Source organism: Vicugna pacos, chromosome 2, assembly GCF_048564905.1.
Source record: "Vicugna pacos chromosome 2, VicPac4, whole genome shotgun sequence".
In the NCBI taxonomy this organism is placed as follows: domain Eukaryota; kingdom Metazoa; phylum Chordata; class Mammalia; order Artiodactyla; family Camelidae; genus Vicugna; species Vicugna pacos.
Genome location: NC_132988.1, coordinates 48961282 through 48980718, shown reverse-complemented (window position 1 = coordinate 48980718; position 19437 = coordinate 48961282). Strand labels below are relative to the sequence as shown.

Here is a 19437-nt window from a genome sequence, read left to right as displayed (position 1 = left end):
AGTTTATCCAATCTTTTCCACCTCCAAGAGCCACAATCATTGTTGCGGCCCAATCAATCTGATGCACACAGCAGCCACACCTTTCTAAAATGCAATTCTAATTATGTTCCATACAAGGCTTTTCCTTGTCCTTAGCATAATGCAATGTTCAAATCCTTCAACATGGTTTAAAATGTCCCTGCCACCAGGAAGTCCAAGAAATATACTGTTTTTTCCACAACCTCAAGCATTGTACATGTAGATGTCTTCCTAAAACACTATTCCGTACACCTTCCATTGGGATATTTCCCACTCATCACTCAGTCAACGAATAGATCTTCAGTGTCTTCTATATACTTATTATGGTGAACTGAACATAATGTCTATTAATGATAATCTTAATAGCATACATTCATTGAGGATTTGCTGAGTAGGAAGTGTAATGTTAGTAGCATATACTATATGTTACTTCACTTAATTCTCACAACAATCCTAAGAAGTGGGGAATCAAGCTATATATCACAGATAAGGAAACTGCAGTAAAGTATATTAGAAATTGCCTAAGGTCAAGTGTTAGGAAATGACAGAAGTGGGATTCAAGCTCTGGCAGTTCAACTCCAGAGGCTATCCTCTTAAAAAAATATGTCAGATAAATAAATCCTGACTCTAGTAAAAACAAAAACATACAAACTGGAAGCCAGAATTTTGATCACTATGTTGATTTATCTTGTAGATCAATTTCTTGATATTAATATTTCTGTTTCTTTAAGTAGAAAATATTCCCACATACTCTAGACAACTGTGGCTTCAATCACCTAATTAATTTCATTAGAATTTCTCATGAAGCATATTGCAAATAGATTCCTTGACTATACTCTAGACTCTAAACCACAAAAGACTCCAAATAGCCAAAACAATCTTGAAAAAGAGCCAAGCTAGAGGCATCATGCTTCCTGATTTCAAACCATATTACAAAGCTATAGTAATCAGAACAGTATGTACGGTATTGTCAAAAAAAACCCAAAACCAAAAACAACAAAAAAACCCAACCAACCAAACAAAAAAAAAAACCCAGACACATAGACCAATGGAACAGAATAGAGAGCCCAGATATAAACCCCACACATATATCATCAGTTACTTTACAACAAAGGAGACAGGAATACACAACGGGGAAAGGACAGTTTCTTCAGTAAATGATGTTGGAAAAGTTGGATAGCCATACACAAAAGAATAAAACTGGACCATTATCTTATACCATACCCAAAAACCGACTCAAACTGGATTAAAGACCTGAATGTTAACACTTGAAACCATAAAACTCCTAGAAGAAAACATAAGACGGTAAGCTTGAATCCTTGAATTAGGATCTCTACAGTAGGGATTGGTATTTTTAATGAAACTCGTCTCTTAGATGTTTTGTTGCTATGCAGGCAAATGAACAAAAAGTTCTGGGTTTCTTGAATATACTGTATCAAAGGATAAGAAATGCATAACTATATAATAAACATAAAGGAGTATCTGTTCTATTCTCTGTACACCAAGTTTAAGCTGTCATCTTTAAAATCTTACCTTTAATTCCTGTTGTGATGTGAGGGAAGAAGAGGTCACCAGCATCCGTGTTAAGTTTTGAATTTTCTCAATCTGCACTTTTTGAAGTAGATCTTTTTCTTCCAAAAGTTGGGCCAATTGGTCTTTTTCCATTGCCTGGGCCCTTGTCTCTAAAGAAACCTACAGAATATATTGGGTTATGTTAATAATAAATGTAGCTAGGTTTTAAAACCTTGAAAGTAGATTAAAAGAACAGAACAGAAATTTGTATGTGAACTGAATTTTAATTTCGGTGAAATAAAATGTATCCTATGTGCAGAACACCTATGTGCAGTTACCACAATCAGTAATTTCTCAAACTAAAAATAAAATATACATTTCTTTTCATGTCACTATTCTATGTGCCATGTATAAGATTATAACAATGCTGTTAAAGCAACACCTAGTAATAGCTCCAAAATATATAAATAGTAGGCAGAGAAGTCATAAAAGCAGAGACTTGAATACCTATAGCAAAGGAAGAGATTTTGTCTTAAGACTCCCATTTGATATTTTAGCTCATTTTTAAAAAGATCACTAAAATGCAAGATTTATACAAAATAGGGGACCATAATGGTTAAAACAAATTACAATGAAAGCGATTATGCTAGCTTATTAGATTGCTATCTCAGGGTTAGAAGAGGAATTCAAGATAATGTGAAACTACAGAAAGTAGTTTTAAGTAACTATACATGGTCTCTCTTTTTTAACCTCTTCCCTATGTATTTTTCCCCCTATGTATTTGTGACAATTCAAAAAAACTATCTCTACTTGGCCCATTTGAAAAATCTCAAATTTTGCCCTTTGAAGACGAACAACAAAATCTAAAATAATTCCAAGAAACCAAATCTTTCAATTTATAGTAAATTAAACTAAAATTTTTGTCAGTTGACTTCTTCTTAGTTGAAAACTATTTGTTTTAAATTTAAAGAGTCTCTGGGCTAAATTTAGGCAGATCTCAAGTCTAAATGTGTCCCATGGTTCACACATACCTCCTCTAACTGCTTTTTAAGATCCATGATTTCTTTTCTGTATCTTTTCAGGAGAGCTTCATCACTTGATACCTCATTAACATAAGGAGTATTCTTCATATATTTAGCAGTGCTGGCAAACTGGGAAAAAATACAAGTGTTACATGCTCAAAACATACAAAAATTAATTAAATGAATAATATTTGGGTTTTATAATTACGTTTTATAAAGAAAAATCAGCAATCTTCCCAGGTGGCTTAATACTTTTTAATACAGAGAGCATTGTGTCTCTGTAACCATGCCTATAATGCTGTAGTCAAAAGCCTCTCTCCTTTCTTTGAACTCGGTCCCACTGATTAGCCACTTAAGTATCAATCCAAGGCAATCATGTTGGAAGACAGGTCTTACCTTCCCTAAAGCCCTATATATTCTGTGGAGCCAGGGACTGTATTTCTATCTTTGTTTCTCTGACGGTACCCTGATCCGTGCTCAATAGCTATTCTGAGCAATGTTGCTTAGAGTGTGAGTATCAGAAGTGATTTTAAGCGGGTACATGAAGGTGACCTTTATATATATTGAATCCTTCACTGAAACAGCTATTCTATTGACAATTCATATATCCCCTTCCCTTTTTTTAAAACGGAAAATGCAGGCCATAGCTCAGTGCAAAGGCAGACAGCAATTCACTAGTAGGAGTTTAAGAATTATTTTGTTATGAACACTCATGTTTTTGGGGTCCCCAGTTTGTTGCAGGTGATACTAGTTTTTCATTTATGGGACTGATATAACATTTCCTTTCATAATCAGTTAAGTAAAAAAGTGAGTTTTAAAAGAAGAATGCCAAGTCAATTTCAGCAAAATAGTGTTGGATGTGGCAAGAATTGTGGAAGTGGGATATAAGTGATTGAATTTTGGGAAAATTAAGGAATGCTATCTAGTAGACAACACATCAATTTTGTTTTAATAGGATGCTATGACAATTTAAAAAATACATATACTTATTTTTAACAGATTTTCTTTTTCTTCTTAAAGGTGATTTCCCCCCATATTAAGTTGAGATAAAAATCAAACTTACCTGGAGAGTAGTAAGGGTTTCATCAAAAGACACTGGAGTAATTGTGCATATAATACGTGTTTTTGCATTTCCTCCCAAAGAATTCTGGAGAATTCGTGTTAATTTGCTATCTCGATAATTTATGAAACCGCTGAGTGAGAAATGAGTTTGAGAAGAAAAAGAGTACGAATTTTTATGTAACAAAATAGTTTTTTAATGTAGAACCTTAAAATAGCTACAGTTATAAAAATTAATTCTTTACAGGTTACATGAGGCAGATCAAAACTACTAACTAAAAAATATTTAAAATAGAAAGTACATTTAGTAGGACACAATCATCTGTATAAAAAGCCATGTATGCTCACAGAATCATGAAGCTTTTGAAGATATGAAAGAAATAAGTACATTTATTTGAGTGTCACTAAAATATGTTTTTGACCAAATGATAACATAAGCATTAATAGGTAAATGTAGAGTGGGATAAACTTACCCAACTTGTCCATCACTAAGTTTCTTGATCACTTGTCCCAAAATAAATAAGCTTCGATTTATATTACAGCCTTCCTTGAGACGCAAACCTGCATTTATTAAACAAATATAAAAACTAAAATCGACGCCTGTATTGTATGATGAACTTGTTTATCAGTAAATTATGAGCGAAAGTAGAAATTAAAGGGTCCAATGCTAAAGTCTACGCTTTGGACTAGATCTGAGTCCACCTTTAATACCAGTGGTAGAGGAGCTCTCTCCTTATTCTTCCCACCTACTGGGTGAATCAGAAAAGTTATCACCCAGGAGAAACAGAAAAATGAAAAGATGACTATGAAATGAATGACAGGGAAGAAATGCCCATTTCCTAAAAGAGACCCTCTAATTTTTCTGTTCAAATTTATTTTTCCAAACCTCCAAATATAGGTAACTATAGACTTATAACCAAATTAGTTCCTATAGGCTCACAACCAAAAAAGTTCTCATTTTTAAATTATTAATATGCTCACATGACTCTAACATTAAAAAAAAAAAACAACTCTGAAAAAGCTCTCTCCCACTTTTATGCCCCATTCAACCAGTTCCTGTCCTCTCTACTATGAAACCATATTTATTATTTATTCTTCTAGAGATTTTTAGAAATACAAGTTCATATATATTCATTCTTTCCTTTCTTTTTTAGACAAATAGTAGCACACTATTTTACACTTCACTATTTTTACTTGGCAGTATATTACATTTCATATCAATAAACACTGGTCTTTTTCATTCTTTTTTATATCATAGAATTTCATTGTATGGCTGTATCAGAATTTATTTACCCAGCATCCTGTTGCAGGATACACAGGTGTTCAATCTACCATGTATACAAAACATACTGCAGCAAATAACTTTGAACAGCTGTTATTTCACAGGGACACTATTCGTCTATTGCTGTAACAATGCTGCTTAACAAGACAGTTTAAAACAATAAGCATTTTTTCCCCATTCATAGGTCTGAAGATCCATTGGTTTGGTGGATATCAACCACACTCAGCTTTGTGTCAAGCTGCAAGAAAGAGAGGCTTGACACTTTATGATTTTGTACCTTCTCATCTAAGTATGTTTTTCCGTTTGTTTAAGGATTTGCTTACGTTTTTCAGGTATGTTTTGAAGTTTTCTTTATTTTGATCTTGTGCGATTTTTGTCGAGCTTTTTCCTAGGTATTATATTTAAGCCATTATTGTAAACTGAGCCTTTTTACTAAATATTCTAACTGGTTGTTTGTATTAAAGAATTATTCATGTCTGTATATTAATTTTGTACCCCATTATTGTTCTGAGTTTTCTTAATGATAATGAAGAATCAGATGGTTGTCATGGTATCCTCATGGGTTTTCAGCTATGCAATCCCAACAAATGTATAGTTTTAGTTTGTTAATTGATGCTGTAGTAGCCTAAATTAGATAATTAGCCAGATGCAAAAGCTGTTTCCTACACTAAGGACTTTTATCACAAAATTATTATCATTACTTTATCAGTTTCTAAAATGCACAGTAGCACATTTATTCTGCGAAGGAACAGGAAGACACTCAGACTGATAATATTTCATGAGTTTTCATTACCTTCAGCGCCTGTTTGAGCAGCTCTTTCACTGCCTGCAAGATCAACCAAATTCTGCAAGATAGTTGAAAATAAACCTTTAGGAAGGGTACTTGAGATAAAAACCGAACTACCGATAGAACATTTTAAACACATAGTTCACCTTCACCCCACTGCTGAGTCCTTCCCGTGTCAAACTGACCTCTAAACCTTTTTCTCCCTTGTAACATACTCTCCGTAATGCTGCCAGAATAGGATCTCCATTTCCAACAGAGTTCAAAACCTTATCCTGGTGAATGTGATTCCGGCACTTGTGCTGCTCCCACCTTGTATCTACTCATTGACAGAGCCGAACTGCTCACTACATCCTGAACACCTCATGTGCTGCTTCACTGCCAAGCGCTACCTTTTGCCATTCTCTTTGTTACTTCTAATGCTCTAGTCTGCCCCTAGTCTTTACTCAGGACCAAAAGCAAATGATCTGCTCAATGTAGCTTTGCTGACTTTGTCCTTCTTCCTCCCGCACCTTGAATAAATTGCTCTTTCAACTGTGTACCCAGAGGTCATTAGATGCCTTATTAACAGCTCTTACTGTGTGAAGCTAGTCATTTGTTCTGACTACATGGTAACATCTTTAAAGTGTGGACCTCTCATTCACTTCACAAATACGGTTGAAAAAGTGACTGCCTGTCATGTTCCAGGCAGTATGTTAGGTGCTAGGGATACGGGAGTGAACCTGACAAATAAGGTCCCTGCCCTCAGAGAGTTTATATTCTACACGGAGTGGGATAAGGAGAGGAGGAAGTTGGTGAGAGGAGGAAAAAAGACAAACAGATAAGAAACACATCATGGTAAGTAAACAGAGATGATTTACATAGAGTCCGGGAAGGGGGAAGAACGGACAGTACAGGTTCTTTGGATTGGGTGGCGGGGGAAGGGCTCCCATTATGCTAAGATCTGGAATGTCAGAGAGGATGGAGCCAGCCCTGCAAGACCAAGGGAAACATATTCTCAATTAAAAGAACAGCCAGTACACCCACTCACAAAGGAGAGATGAGCTTGGTGTGTTCATAAAATAGAAAGGGCAGCATGGCAGAGTTGGTGAAGTGGAGATGGACAACAGAGGGTAAGAGAATTAGGTAGGCGTCAGATTATGCAGGGCTTTGTAAGCAAGGGTAAGAACTCTGGATTTTATAAATGCAATAGGGAGCCAGGAGAGGGCTTTAAGCAAAAGAGTGACATATCTTGATTTAACTTTCTGAAGGATCAACTGTGGCCCCTGGGTGGAGAACAAACTGGAGCGGAGCAAGAGTGACAGCAGGGAGCCCAGGAAGGAGGCTGGTGCAGGAACCTAAGTGAGAGATGATGGTGGCTTGGGCTAGGAGGCTGTAGTGGAGACAGTAAGTAGTAGAGGGATATCTTCTCTATTCTTTTAATCTGAGAGCCCAGGACTGTGTTCAAAATTTGGTAAAGGCTCAGCAAATATTCTTAATGCATTAAAAGAAAGTCAGAGACTTAAATTACCTCGGTGGAGACACCGAGAAATGGGCAGGTAATCATGTACTCCTGCTTTACAGTCCTATCTCAGATACTGCTTTCTCTAAAATACTCAGTCTAATCTTTGTTATATAGTATCTACTACAAAAGACCCAGATACATAACAAAAGGGCAAAGTGGTGATGAAGGCAGCATGAATTAAGGAACAAGCATTAGTGCTCCATCCAAGGCCCTAAGAAGCTCAATCTACCTGTAAGAGAGGAACTCAGGTGGAACAGAAGAAAGGAAAGATCGGTTAACAGTGGCCGGATCTTGTTCAGGGACATGCCACAACAAAAGCAGTGCTTGGTAACATTAGAAATCTGCATAACAGGCTGAAGAAGGAAAGATTAGTCCTGGAGACTAGGTTCAGGAGAAGGATAGAGTAATTCAAGACAGATGAGAACCTAAGTGAATATGACACCCACAGGAATAATGAAAAGTGGAATCAGCACAAAACGGTGGTGACCGGACAAAAGGGAAGGCAGGAAAAAAATGAGCCAAAATTGACTTGGGTTTCCAGCCTCGGTGACCAGGATAATGCTGGTGCTACTGGAAAAAAGAATATTCACTATGATAGGAAGAAATTAATTTGGTTTTAGACCCACTGAAGTTGGAGATAATAGTGGGTCAATCTTTAGGAAGACTTGAATTAGAACTCAGAGACTTCAGAAATAGTAAATATTTGGCCACCATCAACACAGAAATGATAGCAATGTCTGACGGCAAACATGGGAAAAAGGCCACAGAACACTCTTGTGTCTTGGTTAGGAGGGTAGGAGGAAAGAAGCCACAAAAGGGAATAGAGAAGGAGCAGAGCTAAGAGCACCTGGATGTTATTATCCCAGAAAAAACAGGAGACACTCAAAGACCACCTCCAAAGAGCCAGAAAATGACTCTTTTGGGAAGATTTCTTTCCAAGAAGATACTTAGAGTAAGTAGGGAGGCTGGAGGGGTTGGATCAGATGGTATCTATGGTCCCTAGATGACAGAGCATCAAAGAATATGAGAAAAGACACCAAACAGATCATGAGTACATCAAGAATATTAAAGCTAAATTATTAATAGAGAAGTCAAAATTGTAGTGATATAACACAGGCTAGGTTTGGAAAACAAAACAGAAGTTAATTTTTATGTTTTTGTTGTTGTTAAATTAAAGCAAGACTAGTCTACTAAAATAAATGCTATACTTGTATAGTAAAATAAAGGAGGTAAACTGGAACTGGTCATTTAATTAAGACTGATTTTTCAAAATCTGAAAGTAAATAATGTATTATAAACTTATTGCCTTTTCCCCTTAAGTTTTCAAACCAAATAGAGTAATCTTAAATCATAAATCAAATAGAGTAATCTTAAATCATATTCCACAACAAAAAAAGAGAAATGATATGGTGCAGCAAGGAACTGGGAGGTTTACTTATGCGGAAAAAAGGAATGTGTGCATAATGCTATATTCACTTACTCAACAAACAGGTATTGAATATAAACTAAGTACAATGTGTTAGGGCTATGAAGATGAAGGAGATATCACTCTTCCCTTCAAGGGATTTACAATTTAAAACACTGCTTATAACATAAAACTAATTTTCTTATCATACTTAAGAATGAACTTGAATAATGTGATTTATTTTTTAACCATCTCGCCCAGATTTTTGCTCATTTCACAAGTCTCAGTTCTATTGGTTGAGACCAAAAAACCCCCTTAAAAGCCCCAAAATACAAACACACACACACAAATCACCCCAAATTCTAAGATTAACTCTTTAATGTGCATGGAACCAACACTTCCTTCACTACTGGTTAGGAAAAGCCTCAAATCCTACAGTTCATGCATCTCAAGTTGAGGAGATGGCAGCCATAATGTAACAGGAAGTAAGATCCTCTGAACTCTTCCTACATTTCAGCTAGTAATTTCATGCTACTGATGAGACGAAACTACTAATTTATAGATGCTTTTGCCAATTAGTTAACAGTTCATATGAAACCAAACATCCAGAAGCTAAATAAATTTTGCTTTGGCCCATATATGACATTATCATGGTTCCTTAATACTCACCAAATGGGACACCTTGACAGATCCTTCAAAATTAGAAGGTTCACCTTTCTCTCTGCTTTCCAAAATCTAGAAAGAAAAGGCAACTTATAGAAAAATTAGTGCATTCTTAATTGGAAAGACCAAATATAGAGAGAATTACCTACCATCCTAAAAATGGTATGAGAACGACTACTTCTTTGATTCATCTTTGTAATTCCATAATGCCTGTTCTCTGTAAAACAAATTCATACTTCAGCTGCATGTATTAAAATCCAAAGAAAAACACTATTATTTTACCTTAAAAGTGAAAAGCGTGGTTTAAAGACTAAATACATTCAGTTAAATAGTTTTTTACAAGTGTTTTGAAGAAATATAGTATGAGGGGAGTGGCTAGCTCAGTGATAGAGTGTATGCCCAGCATGCATAAGGTTGTGGGTTCAATCCCCAGTACCTCCATCAAAAAATAAAGTAAACCTAATTACCACCATCACAAAAATTAAGAAAGAAAGAAAGAAAGAAAGAAAGAAAGAAAGAAAGAAAGAAAGAAAGGAAGGAAGGAAGGAAGGAAGGAAGGAAGAAAGAAAGAAAGAAAGAAAGAAAGAAAGAAAGAATCTTACTTTCTCCCTTTGTGATCCACTTCAAAGCCATTTCAGATGTATAAACAACTTCTTCTGTGAGATCGGCCACATACACATTCCTCTGAAACAAGTTAAATTATGGGAAAAGTAGAGAAATGTAAGTCATTTAGAAGTTTGCATTTCAAAAAGAAAGTGCAAACTATGACAGAATTCATTTACGGAAGTTAAGAGTGGAAAATGGGGATTATTATTTTCATACTCTGTATGAAAACAACAAGTAAATCTATGATATTTACAATTTATTTCCTATACTAAAGCACACCAAATTCTAACCTGATACTTCTACCTTGCTCTTCTTAGGCACTTACACCAAAATATTACAGTTGTCAATATTTAAAAACTATACATGTTACTTAAAAGATGATCTCTATAAATGTTTAAGAAAATAGAAAACAAACCATAGTAACAGGAGACACTCTAAAATATATAGCAATTAAAAGCAAATATTAAAGAAAATAATCCCCATCAGTAAGTCTATTTTATGAACCACTCTATTTCTGTTACTCACATTGAAATCTTCCCGAATTATTAAAGGCTTCATTTTTTGGGTGTCACAGAGTAAGTCTGTAATCGTTTCATTGTATATCTCCATGTAAGACACACGTAAGAGAAATTCCCTATCAGGAAACTAGAAGAAAAAAACATGTGAAAACATTAGAGGTCATCCAATCATGAAAATCTAATACTGAATGCTTATGTGCTAATATTAGATATCAAAATATTCTTTGAGAAATTATCTTTTTAAAATTTTATTTATTTTTTAAATTGATGCATAGTTGACTTATCCCACTATGTTACTTCCTAGTATATAATGTAGTTATTCAATATTTCTAAATGTTTCAAAACCATGTTAAGGCTAGTTACCATCTGTCACCAAAGATGTTACACTATTATTGACTATATTCCCTATGCTATATACTTCATCCCTGTGACTCATTTATTTCCTAACTGGCAGTTTGTCCCCCTTAATCTCCTTCACCTATTTCTCTCATTACCCCTAGTCTCCCTCCCCTCTGACAACCACCTGTTTGTTCTCTGTATCTATGAATCTGTCTGTTTTGTTCATTTTTGTTTTTGAGGTTCCACATATGAGTGAAGTCATGTGGTATATTTATCTTTCAAAAAATTATCTTTGTAGAACAAACAAAAATAAAACAAAAAACACCCCCTCTGGTTCTATACTGGTGTTAAACAACAACAACAAAAAGATTGTTTCAGAAATAATGAAAAGTATAGTATCAAAAAATCAGAAGAGGAGAGCAGGCCGTCCAACTCTCCAACCTCAAAATAAAACTCTACCTACATATATTCAACTAAGAACATTACAAATCATCAAAATAACGATGAAAAAACTAAGTTAAAACCAACTTTTAATTAATTAGGTCACTTACTCTGGCCTTCTGCTTCCCTCGTCTTGTATCTAGTCTGCTTTTTACAGCTCCCTAACAATCACTAAACAAAGGCAATGAGGACCTAACCATTCTGATAAGATTTTCTTGTTTCTTAAAGCCTACTTTTTGTGGGAGTATTGTTTCAGGATTCAAGGAAAAGAATGAAAGAATTTTAAGCTTGTAAATAAGTTTCTGGGAAAAAAATGAATCTATGCTATGCCTTCCTTCTTTCCTCATGGATAATCAAGAGATAACTATAAATCTACTTCCTTTCATCTTTACAAGAGAATACTAAGGTTGCTATCCTATTATTGCTACTTTTACCTGCATGTACCAGAACTTTAGCCAAGTTATTTACCTTCTTAATTTTTTGGAAAATGTCATGAATCGCCCTGGGTATTACTCCTAAGTAATCTTGTGAACCCATCATCGTGTATGTTTTTCCTGAAGCAGTCTGCCCGTAGGCAAATATGGTACCTGCAAAACCAAAATGCACACATGCAAAGATTAAAAATGAATCTATAGTGTATAAAACTATCAATATTTGCTGAACAGACACCCAAAACTGAAATGTTTCTGCAGTGAATACACACCATTGTAGCCTTGTATGGCAGAATCTATGATTGGTACTGCTATTTCTTCATACACATTTTTAGTGGTTTCATTACTGTGAAAGACACGATCTAAAAAAAAATTACATACAAGTTAAACCAAAAAAATTAACTGCATCTTCATTCTGAATTAGTAGTTGCTAAAATAAAATTGTCAGGGTATAGTAGTTTAAAATATTTAAGACACAGTGTTTTCTTCAACTTACTGATCCTCTGAAAATACTCTTCTCTTTAAGGTAAAATGTATTGATCCTTATGCAGAAAAAAATACAAGCTCGCTATCCTATGTACTTTCAAGAGGTAGTGGAGCACTGTGGCTCATATGGGGGTCTGGAATCAGATGGTCTGCAAATCCTGGTTCTGTCACTTACAAGCTGTGTGACTTTGGCCAAAGTGGTTGATGTCTCTGTGCCTCAGTGACTTAATATGTAAAATGGATATGTATTATCTTCCTCACAGAATTATTGTGAACATATGGTTAATACCTAGGAAATGTGAACTGTTAGGATTCTTTGAGAAATTTTAATGCTTCTAACATACCTAGCAAGAATGCCTAACTCAAACTAAACCAAGAAATGCAGACATCTGGAAGAAAAGTATGACCAAAGCTGAAGCATTATAGAGAACGACCAGGTAGCTGGCTGCTGAAGGCTGGGTTTAGGGTAGCATTTACCCTGATGAATTCACTAGTCCAGGATGTGGTTCTCTGCTTGTTAGCACATTAAAAATAGACCACTCTTTCAGTGGTGGCTTCACATTAAAAAGCTCACAAGAAGTGGATTTGTAAATTAGGAGGGAAATGTATTGACTTGAGATGAGAAATTCCATGATCACATTGTTTGCACCACAATCACATATCTGTCCTGTTAGCAGAATGATATGGAAAACCAAAGTGCCATCTGAAGGCTGCTTAGGGGTCATGATTTCAGAGCAAGGAGAAATGGTAGGATGATTCAAATCTTAATGTTACCTGCTTCAGATAGGTGGATGAGTCCAAATCCTTTGTGGGCATACATGACTACTGAGAATCTGTGGTACTTGAGTTGGCTTAAGTATCTAGGTGTTATCATCTCTGGCACATTACCCTTTAAAAATTATGTTACTACCATCAAACATTCCTTTACCAGGAGTCATTTTTTCTTCTACACATCTTTGTGGCTTTTTAGTTTAACATAAATTCGACGGCCTAATCACCCTTATTTCCAGGGTTGTTGAGAGGATGACACTGCAGTGGGAGTAAGTGGGAGCACGGTAGTGCGGCTGGAACATAGATCTGGAGCCTGACTTTTCCATTTGCTGGCTGTGTGACTCCAGGCCTTTCTGCTTCAGCTCCTCATTAAAACGGGAAGGTACCTAACACACAGGCTTGTCAGGAGGACTTCATGAGTTAATAAACAAGAAGTGCTTAGATCAGTGTCTGGCACATTGTCAGGACAATATACATGTTAAATTCATGCCACAAATCAGCCTAATTAACCTTTAGGGTCTCCAAGTCCCTTTTAGTCACAAGCTAGCTCTCACTCACCCTGCAGGTCGCAGTGTAAGTGGTACCATTTCAGATATCTGGATTAGTTAGATCTCCGCTATAAACTCCCACAAAGCTTATGTCATCATAAGTGTAAGTGTACTTCATATCGTAAGTTTACTTGTTTAAAGCCTTTCTCTCCACCATATGATTAGCTCCACAAAAGCAGGGGTAGGTCTCTGCTCTCTTCTAGCAAACAAACAAGGAATAGCTTCACTATTTATTCTTTAAAGGTTTCTGAAAAATAACTGAAAAAAAAAAACCAAACTAGGGGGTGGGTACAGCTTGGTGGTAGAGCATATGCTTAGCATGTATGAGGTCCTGGGTTCAATCTCTAGCATCTCTATTAAAAAAAAAATATATATATATATATATATATATATATCAAACTAGGGAAAAAAATAAGTATAAAATTTACCAGACTAAGAAAGATCTTAAAAATGATGATGTTAAGCCATGTATTTTGGGCTTACAGTTTTAGGCCTCAGGTACACTAATGATTAAGACGAAAAATGTTAGTCTTAGTCACAGTGCACTATGATTATAACTGTGTTTTACTTTTTATTTACTAATTTTCTTTTTACTGTAACTATGCTTTAAGTATCAATTTATTATCTTAGTTATCATAATGATGGATGAACAATTTTCCAATGAAGCAGTTTATAGAAGGCTTAGTCTGATCTTTAGTGACAAATCCAGTATTATTCATAAGGCTTTTGTACTCTTAATAGAAAAAGGATACCAGGTTAACTTTTGATGCTATTATAAACTTACCAAAATTGAAGGATTTACTCCCATCAACTTGATAAATAGTATTATTGTCAGTTTTCCAGTAAACCTGAGTGTCTTTTCCAAGTGCTTCTTCTCTAAAAGAACAAAAACACTGTATTTTAGTCTAACTGGTCATAGAGGTTATGTTATATGAAAGATAAGTTAAAAGATTTCATCTTCTTATGAATATTTTAAAAGATGATAATGACTCATATCATAAATAAGATAAATGTGGAAAATCCACCTTGGAGGGTTCAACAGTTTTAAATGGGGTTTCAGTGACTTCCTGCACTTTCATGGGAGTTTCCTTGTGAAATTCTTCACTCCCACCTTCCTATCCAGTACTGGCAGCTGAAAAGATACATTCAAAATGCAACTCTGATTCTGTTTCTCTTGCTTAAAACCTTTAAAAACCATCCGCAGTCCTTAATTTGGCACATGAGACCTGGATCACTAAAATTTCTCTCTTCAAACTTATCTTCCTCTAAATCTCTATATACACCCTAACTTCATACAAATCAACTACCTGAAGGTCACCTCAACATAACAGATTCAATGCCTCTATTCCTGGAATACCCTGACTTACTTTTCTATTAAGTATCTTAACTGTTCTTTCATTCATGAAAAGTATCAGGAGTTTCCTGCACCAACCCTGTCTCTCCCCTAAACTGTCATCTTATTTAAGGACTAATGACTCCTCTAGCAAGCATTCTCCATATATCATAACACTTGTCATGATGTATTTGCAATGGTTTCTTAAAAAAATTTTTTTACTTAAGTATAGTTGATATACAATGTTGTTAGTTTCTAGTGTACAGCATAGTGATTCAGTCATTCATAAATATATTCTTTTTCACAATTGGCTATTACAAGGTATTGAATTAGTTTCCTGTGCTGTAGCATAGGACCTTGTTGTTTATCTATTTTACATATAGTATGTAATGGTTTCTTTACGTAGCTGTCTTCTAATGCATTACTGAGCTTCTTAAAAATAGGAAATTCCCCATCTTGATATTCTCACTTATTAAACACTCAGTAATATTTAACAAATATTTCTCAAACACAAAATGTGTTAGCAATATGGGGTGAGGGCCCAAGGCTGGTGAAGCTGACATACTTCATTTTCATTTCTTCCTCGTCCTGCTCTTTCTCTATAGCATTTATTACTCCAGTATCACCACTTAACATTCTATATTTTTTACTTCATTTTCTGTTTACCCCTTTATAATGTAAGATCCAAGGGCAACGATAGTAGTTTAGTACAGCACATTGTACTAAAAGAAAACAATATTGATGAGTATCAGTCACTTCTGAATGTGGAATTCAGTCATTGACTGAATGAAGCCTTGAGTGTCTACCAAATACAATGCAACAAGACAGACTACTCCTTGTTCTCAAGGAGTATACAGTAAAGAGGGAGAGAGAGTCAGTTAACTGTAAAATGACTGTGATGACTGCCAGTAAGGATCTTTCCGATACGACTTCAAAAGGGAGGGATAGGGCGCACAGATTGGGGAACGGCAGTGCAGCACAGGGAGCAAGGACTTTAATGTCAGGGAGCCTGAGTTATAAATTTAAGAGACTCCCACACCTGGAAAGTATCTTCTAGATCCTCTAATCCTGGCCCGTCAACTTACAGATAAGGAAATGAGCCACAAAGCAGGTAAGTGGCCGAGTTTCAGGCAGCGGAGCCGGAAGGAGCAGCGGGTACTCACTCCTCCGGCTCAGACCCGCGTCGGAAGCCGCAGTGGGGACCTGGGCGCGGTCTGGCCCACCTACCTGCTGTTGAGCGGCCGGACCCGCACGCACACTGCGACGGCTCCCTCCTCGGCCATCCTGCCGGGTTGGAGCCAAGAAAACTGTCGAAGACCCCCCGCGCCCGGCGCTTCCGAGCGCACCGGCCACCCCGCCTTTAAATTTAAAATTTCCCAAACGCCGCGTCTGATTGAGTCGCGGCCTCGTGACGTCACGGGCCGTTCCACCTCCGTCGCGGCGCGGGGGCGCCAGGCCGGCGGCGCGTCCACGGATAAGCGGAGGGGGTGGGTTATGTTAAAGGGTCTGGAGGAGGAAGGGGTTTGGGGGTCGCAGAGAGGGGTCCGGGAAGCGCCTGGCAAGCGGCTCTCCAGGTAATAGCATAAATAACTAATATTTGCTAAACACCGTTGAAGTGCAGTAGCCGTTTACAAATGCTGTCCTCCACCACACCCTTGAAGTTTGCAATCTGTGGGAAAAAAAAAACGAAGCAGAGAATTTTTTCTTCACTAAGAGAGAATTAGGACCTTTAAAGAATTACACTAACAGTTGCTTTTTTAAAGTTAAAAACAAAAACAAAAAAATCCTCAAAAATTCCTCAAACGACGAGAGTTGGAAGTCACTGCCTAGCCCAGAAACGGAAGAATCTTGTACTCCTTCAAAACTAGGAATTTTAGGTTCTTCCTTTCCTTTGATTTTCTTTGAATTCCGTTTTCCATTGGCTGTGAGTTCCTAAGAAGCTGACGTAGGAAGAAAAATATTGAAGATTGGAAAAAACTCATTTAATAGGTGAAATTTTATTAGCAGAAATGGGAAAGTGATTCTAAATAATTCTTCCCCAGAAATAGTGCTTCGTTTCCTTTGTTTTAAATATGTGTCATAGTAAAAATATTAACTTTTTTTTAGGAGTGATTTTAGTCCTTGGTTGATTTAAGGAGGGTCGGGAATTATCCCCTTTTCTCTCACCAAAAATACGACCTGCAGTTCCTAATAATTTTTCACTACTTAGAGGAGTAGAAAACTACACACTTTGTAAAACTATTTTAGAAGATAATATGGCAGTATCAATAAAAAAGTGAAGGTACATATGTCCTTTATGCCAGCTATTCTGTTTTTAAGAATTTATATGTATTTGAAGGATTGTGCAAGGATATATATAGCTATTAGTTGCAGCATTGTACACAATAGCTAATGACAGAAAACACATTAAATGCCAATAAGAGACTAGTTAAATGGATGGCGTTTTATCACTGCAGTGAAACATTTTGTGGCCGGTAGAAAGAATGATGTAGCTCTTTATGGGTACCTTAGAAACCCATCCAAGATGTTTCATTAGCTAAAAGAAAGACAAGTACAGGCTTGTGTATACAGTATATCCAATTTGATATTTTCAAAGGATATTTATATGTCTGGATATGCATACGTAATTTCTGGGGAAGAATATACCTAGATTCCTTGGAAAGGGAGGACTGAATTAGATAAAATATCTATCTTTCATTGTATACTGTTTTATGAATATTGAACTAGCTAGTAGAAAAAACCAGTAAAATAAAAATGAATTTGTTCATTCAAGATTTGTTTTGGTTAACCAACTGTGAGCCAGTATAGACTACAGTTTTTTTGGTGGCTAAGCTTTGAAAATAACTTGGCTGTATCTAATAAGGTAATACAGAGTTAACAAGAGTGTGTCTTAACTGATTTTTTAAAAATGCTGGGCAAAAATATTGCACATTTTTAGCTGAAGGACAGGGGCCTGTGAAGAGGAGGAAAGGACACATAATCAAGGAAAGAAAGCCTCCAACAACAGAGAGGGGGTTGGTTCAAGAGCACAGAGGAGCCTTTCATAGTTGTGCTCATGATTGATGTCATGATTATCTTTGTTGTCATTATCATAACAGCTGACATTTACTGATGATTTGCTGTGTGCAAAGCAATCTGTTGTATGCTTTACATGCCTTTTTTTCGTGTAATTTTTCAAATATGTCATCAAATTTTCATTGAGCACCCACTTTGTGCCAGATGTGGTTCTAGGCTTAGGAGGCAGAGAGTGAATAGACTAGAAAAGACCTGCGCTCAGAAAGCTATTATTCCCTCAGGGGAGATGGATAATTCACAAATCTATATCTGTATATCTCTCTGTATGTATCTTATGTCTATGTCTATAGCTATATCTATCAAGTGATGATGAAGACTGAGAAGAAAAGTAAAGCCAAATCAGGGAAGAGGGAGTGATAAGGTGAGGGTGGTGGGGAGGTGCCAGTTTCTTATGAAACATGTTTGTGTGGGAAGAAGCAGACAATACAGAACAAATGTGTAAGCAAAAAGTAAGGCCCCTGTGACTGGAGCATTTTTGGCAACGGAGAGAGTGCCTCTGGACCTTGCCATGATAAAATGTTACTTTGATAGTGAGAGAAAGCCTATGGAAGGTTTTAAGCAAGGAAGTGAAAAGGGATTCAGTAATTCCTTCAAACAATGTTTTGTTTTATATCTCACTGTGAAAATAGAAACAACCAGAAGAAACTTTTCTCTGACTTCTGCCAACCTGTCTACCCACCTAATGTCTGTGCCCATTTACCTCGTCTTCCAGATTTCAACTACTTGAACCACTGGCTGTCCTCCACTCTGAAAATCTCTCCACGTGTGCACTAAATCCCACTCCTTCCCTTTTATTCCTGTCTGTCTCACATAGTCATTTCCCTAGCTTTAATAAACTGGTATCATCAGCAAATGCATGCCCAATTTCTCCCATCTTGGATGTCTAATAAATATTACAAACATTTTAATATCAAACTCATAACATTCCCCTGAAAACCTGCTGACTTCTGCATATTAGTTGGTGAGAAGTCCACCCTTTCAGTTCCCCAGGCTGTAAACTATGGAGATGTGATGCTTGACTTCTCTCTCAAGGGCTAAATTCAGTTTGTTTGAATTTCTATTGCGGCTACCTACGATATGTGAAAATGGAGTGTGAGAGGATGGCCGTGTCCCAGGTCTTGGTCAAGTCCCAGGGATGTGCCCCACCAAGTGAGGGTCCTTGTCTTCTTGTACGAAACAATTCAAGAGCGAGCCATAGTTTAGTAAAAGTAGGTTTATTCAGACATGCACACTCCACAGTCCGAGTGTAGGCCATCTCAGGAGGCCAGAGAGGCCATGAGGCATGGTGGTGGTGGGGGTGGTGGTGGTTGTGATGCAGGACAATGGATGTGGGGCGTAAGGAAGACCATGTCCCAGGTCTCAGTTGAGCCCCGGGGACGTGCCCTGACAAGTGTGGGTCCTTGGCTTCGCGCAGAAAAGAATTCAAGTGTGAGCCACTGTTGAGTAAAGGTAGATTTATTTAGAGAGATACATACTGTATAGAGTGTAAGACGAGAAAGGCAAGGAAAGAGGTGTGGGAATCGGTTGCTCAGGTTAAAGTAAAAGTAGGTACACACTCCATAGACAGAGTGTGGGCCATCTCTGAAGAGGGAGCGAAAAAGGGCCGCTAGGTGTGGTGGTGTCAGTTTTTAATGGGCTCA

The 19437-nt window shown here is 36.8% G+C and overlaps 1 protein-coding gene and 1 long non-coding RNA gene across 5 annotated transcripts in view; one reads left to right on the top strand and one right to left on the bottom strand.

Moving 5' to 3' along the window:
* The window catches only part of CENPE (centromere protein E), a 69071-nt gene extending 52996 nt beyond the window's left edge, over positions 1 to 16075 (bottom strand). For all 3 annotated transcript variants that reach the window (XM_072939551.1, XM_031690480.2, XM_072939556.1), the window contains exons 1-13: positions 15950 to 16075; positions 14174 to 14265; positions 11857 to 11946; positions 11622 to 11740; positions 10381 to 10500; positions 9852 to 9933; positions 9399 to 9466; positions 9256 to 9321; positions 5687 to 5738; positions 4085 to 4172; positions 3616 to 3745; positions 2562 to 2681; positions 1552 to 1710 (exon numbers count right to left, since the gene is read on the bottom strand). In XM_072939551.1, coding sequence (XP_072795652.1) covers positions 1552 to 1710; positions 2562 to 2681; positions 3616 to 3745; positions 4085 to 4172; positions 5687 to 5738; positions 9256 to 9321; positions 9399 to 9466; positions 9852 to 9933; positions 10381 to 10500; positions 11622 to 11740; positions 11857 to 11946; positions 14174 to 14265; positions 15950 to 16005 — 1242 coding nt within the window. In that variant the 5' untranslated portion in view covers positions 16006 to 16075. The remainder of the gene's footprint in view (positions 1 to 1551; positions 1711 to 2561; positions 2682 to 3615; positions 3746 to 4084; positions 4173 to 5686; positions 5739 to 9255; positions 9322 to 9398; positions 9467 to 9851; positions 9934 to 10380; positions 10501 to 11621; positions 11741 to 11856; positions 11947 to 14173; positions 14266 to 15949) is intronic.
* Positions 16076 to 16160: 85 nt separating this feature from the next.
* LOC140686208 (uncharacterized) overlaps positions 16161 to 19437 on the top strand; it is a 230777-nt gene continuing 227500 nt past the window's right edge. For both annotated transcript variants that reach the window (XR_012059850.1, XR_012059851.1), the window contains exon 1: positions 16161 to 16296. This is a non-coding gene — a long non-coding RNA (uncharacterized lncRNA). The remainder of the gene's footprint in view (positions 16297 to 19437) is intronic.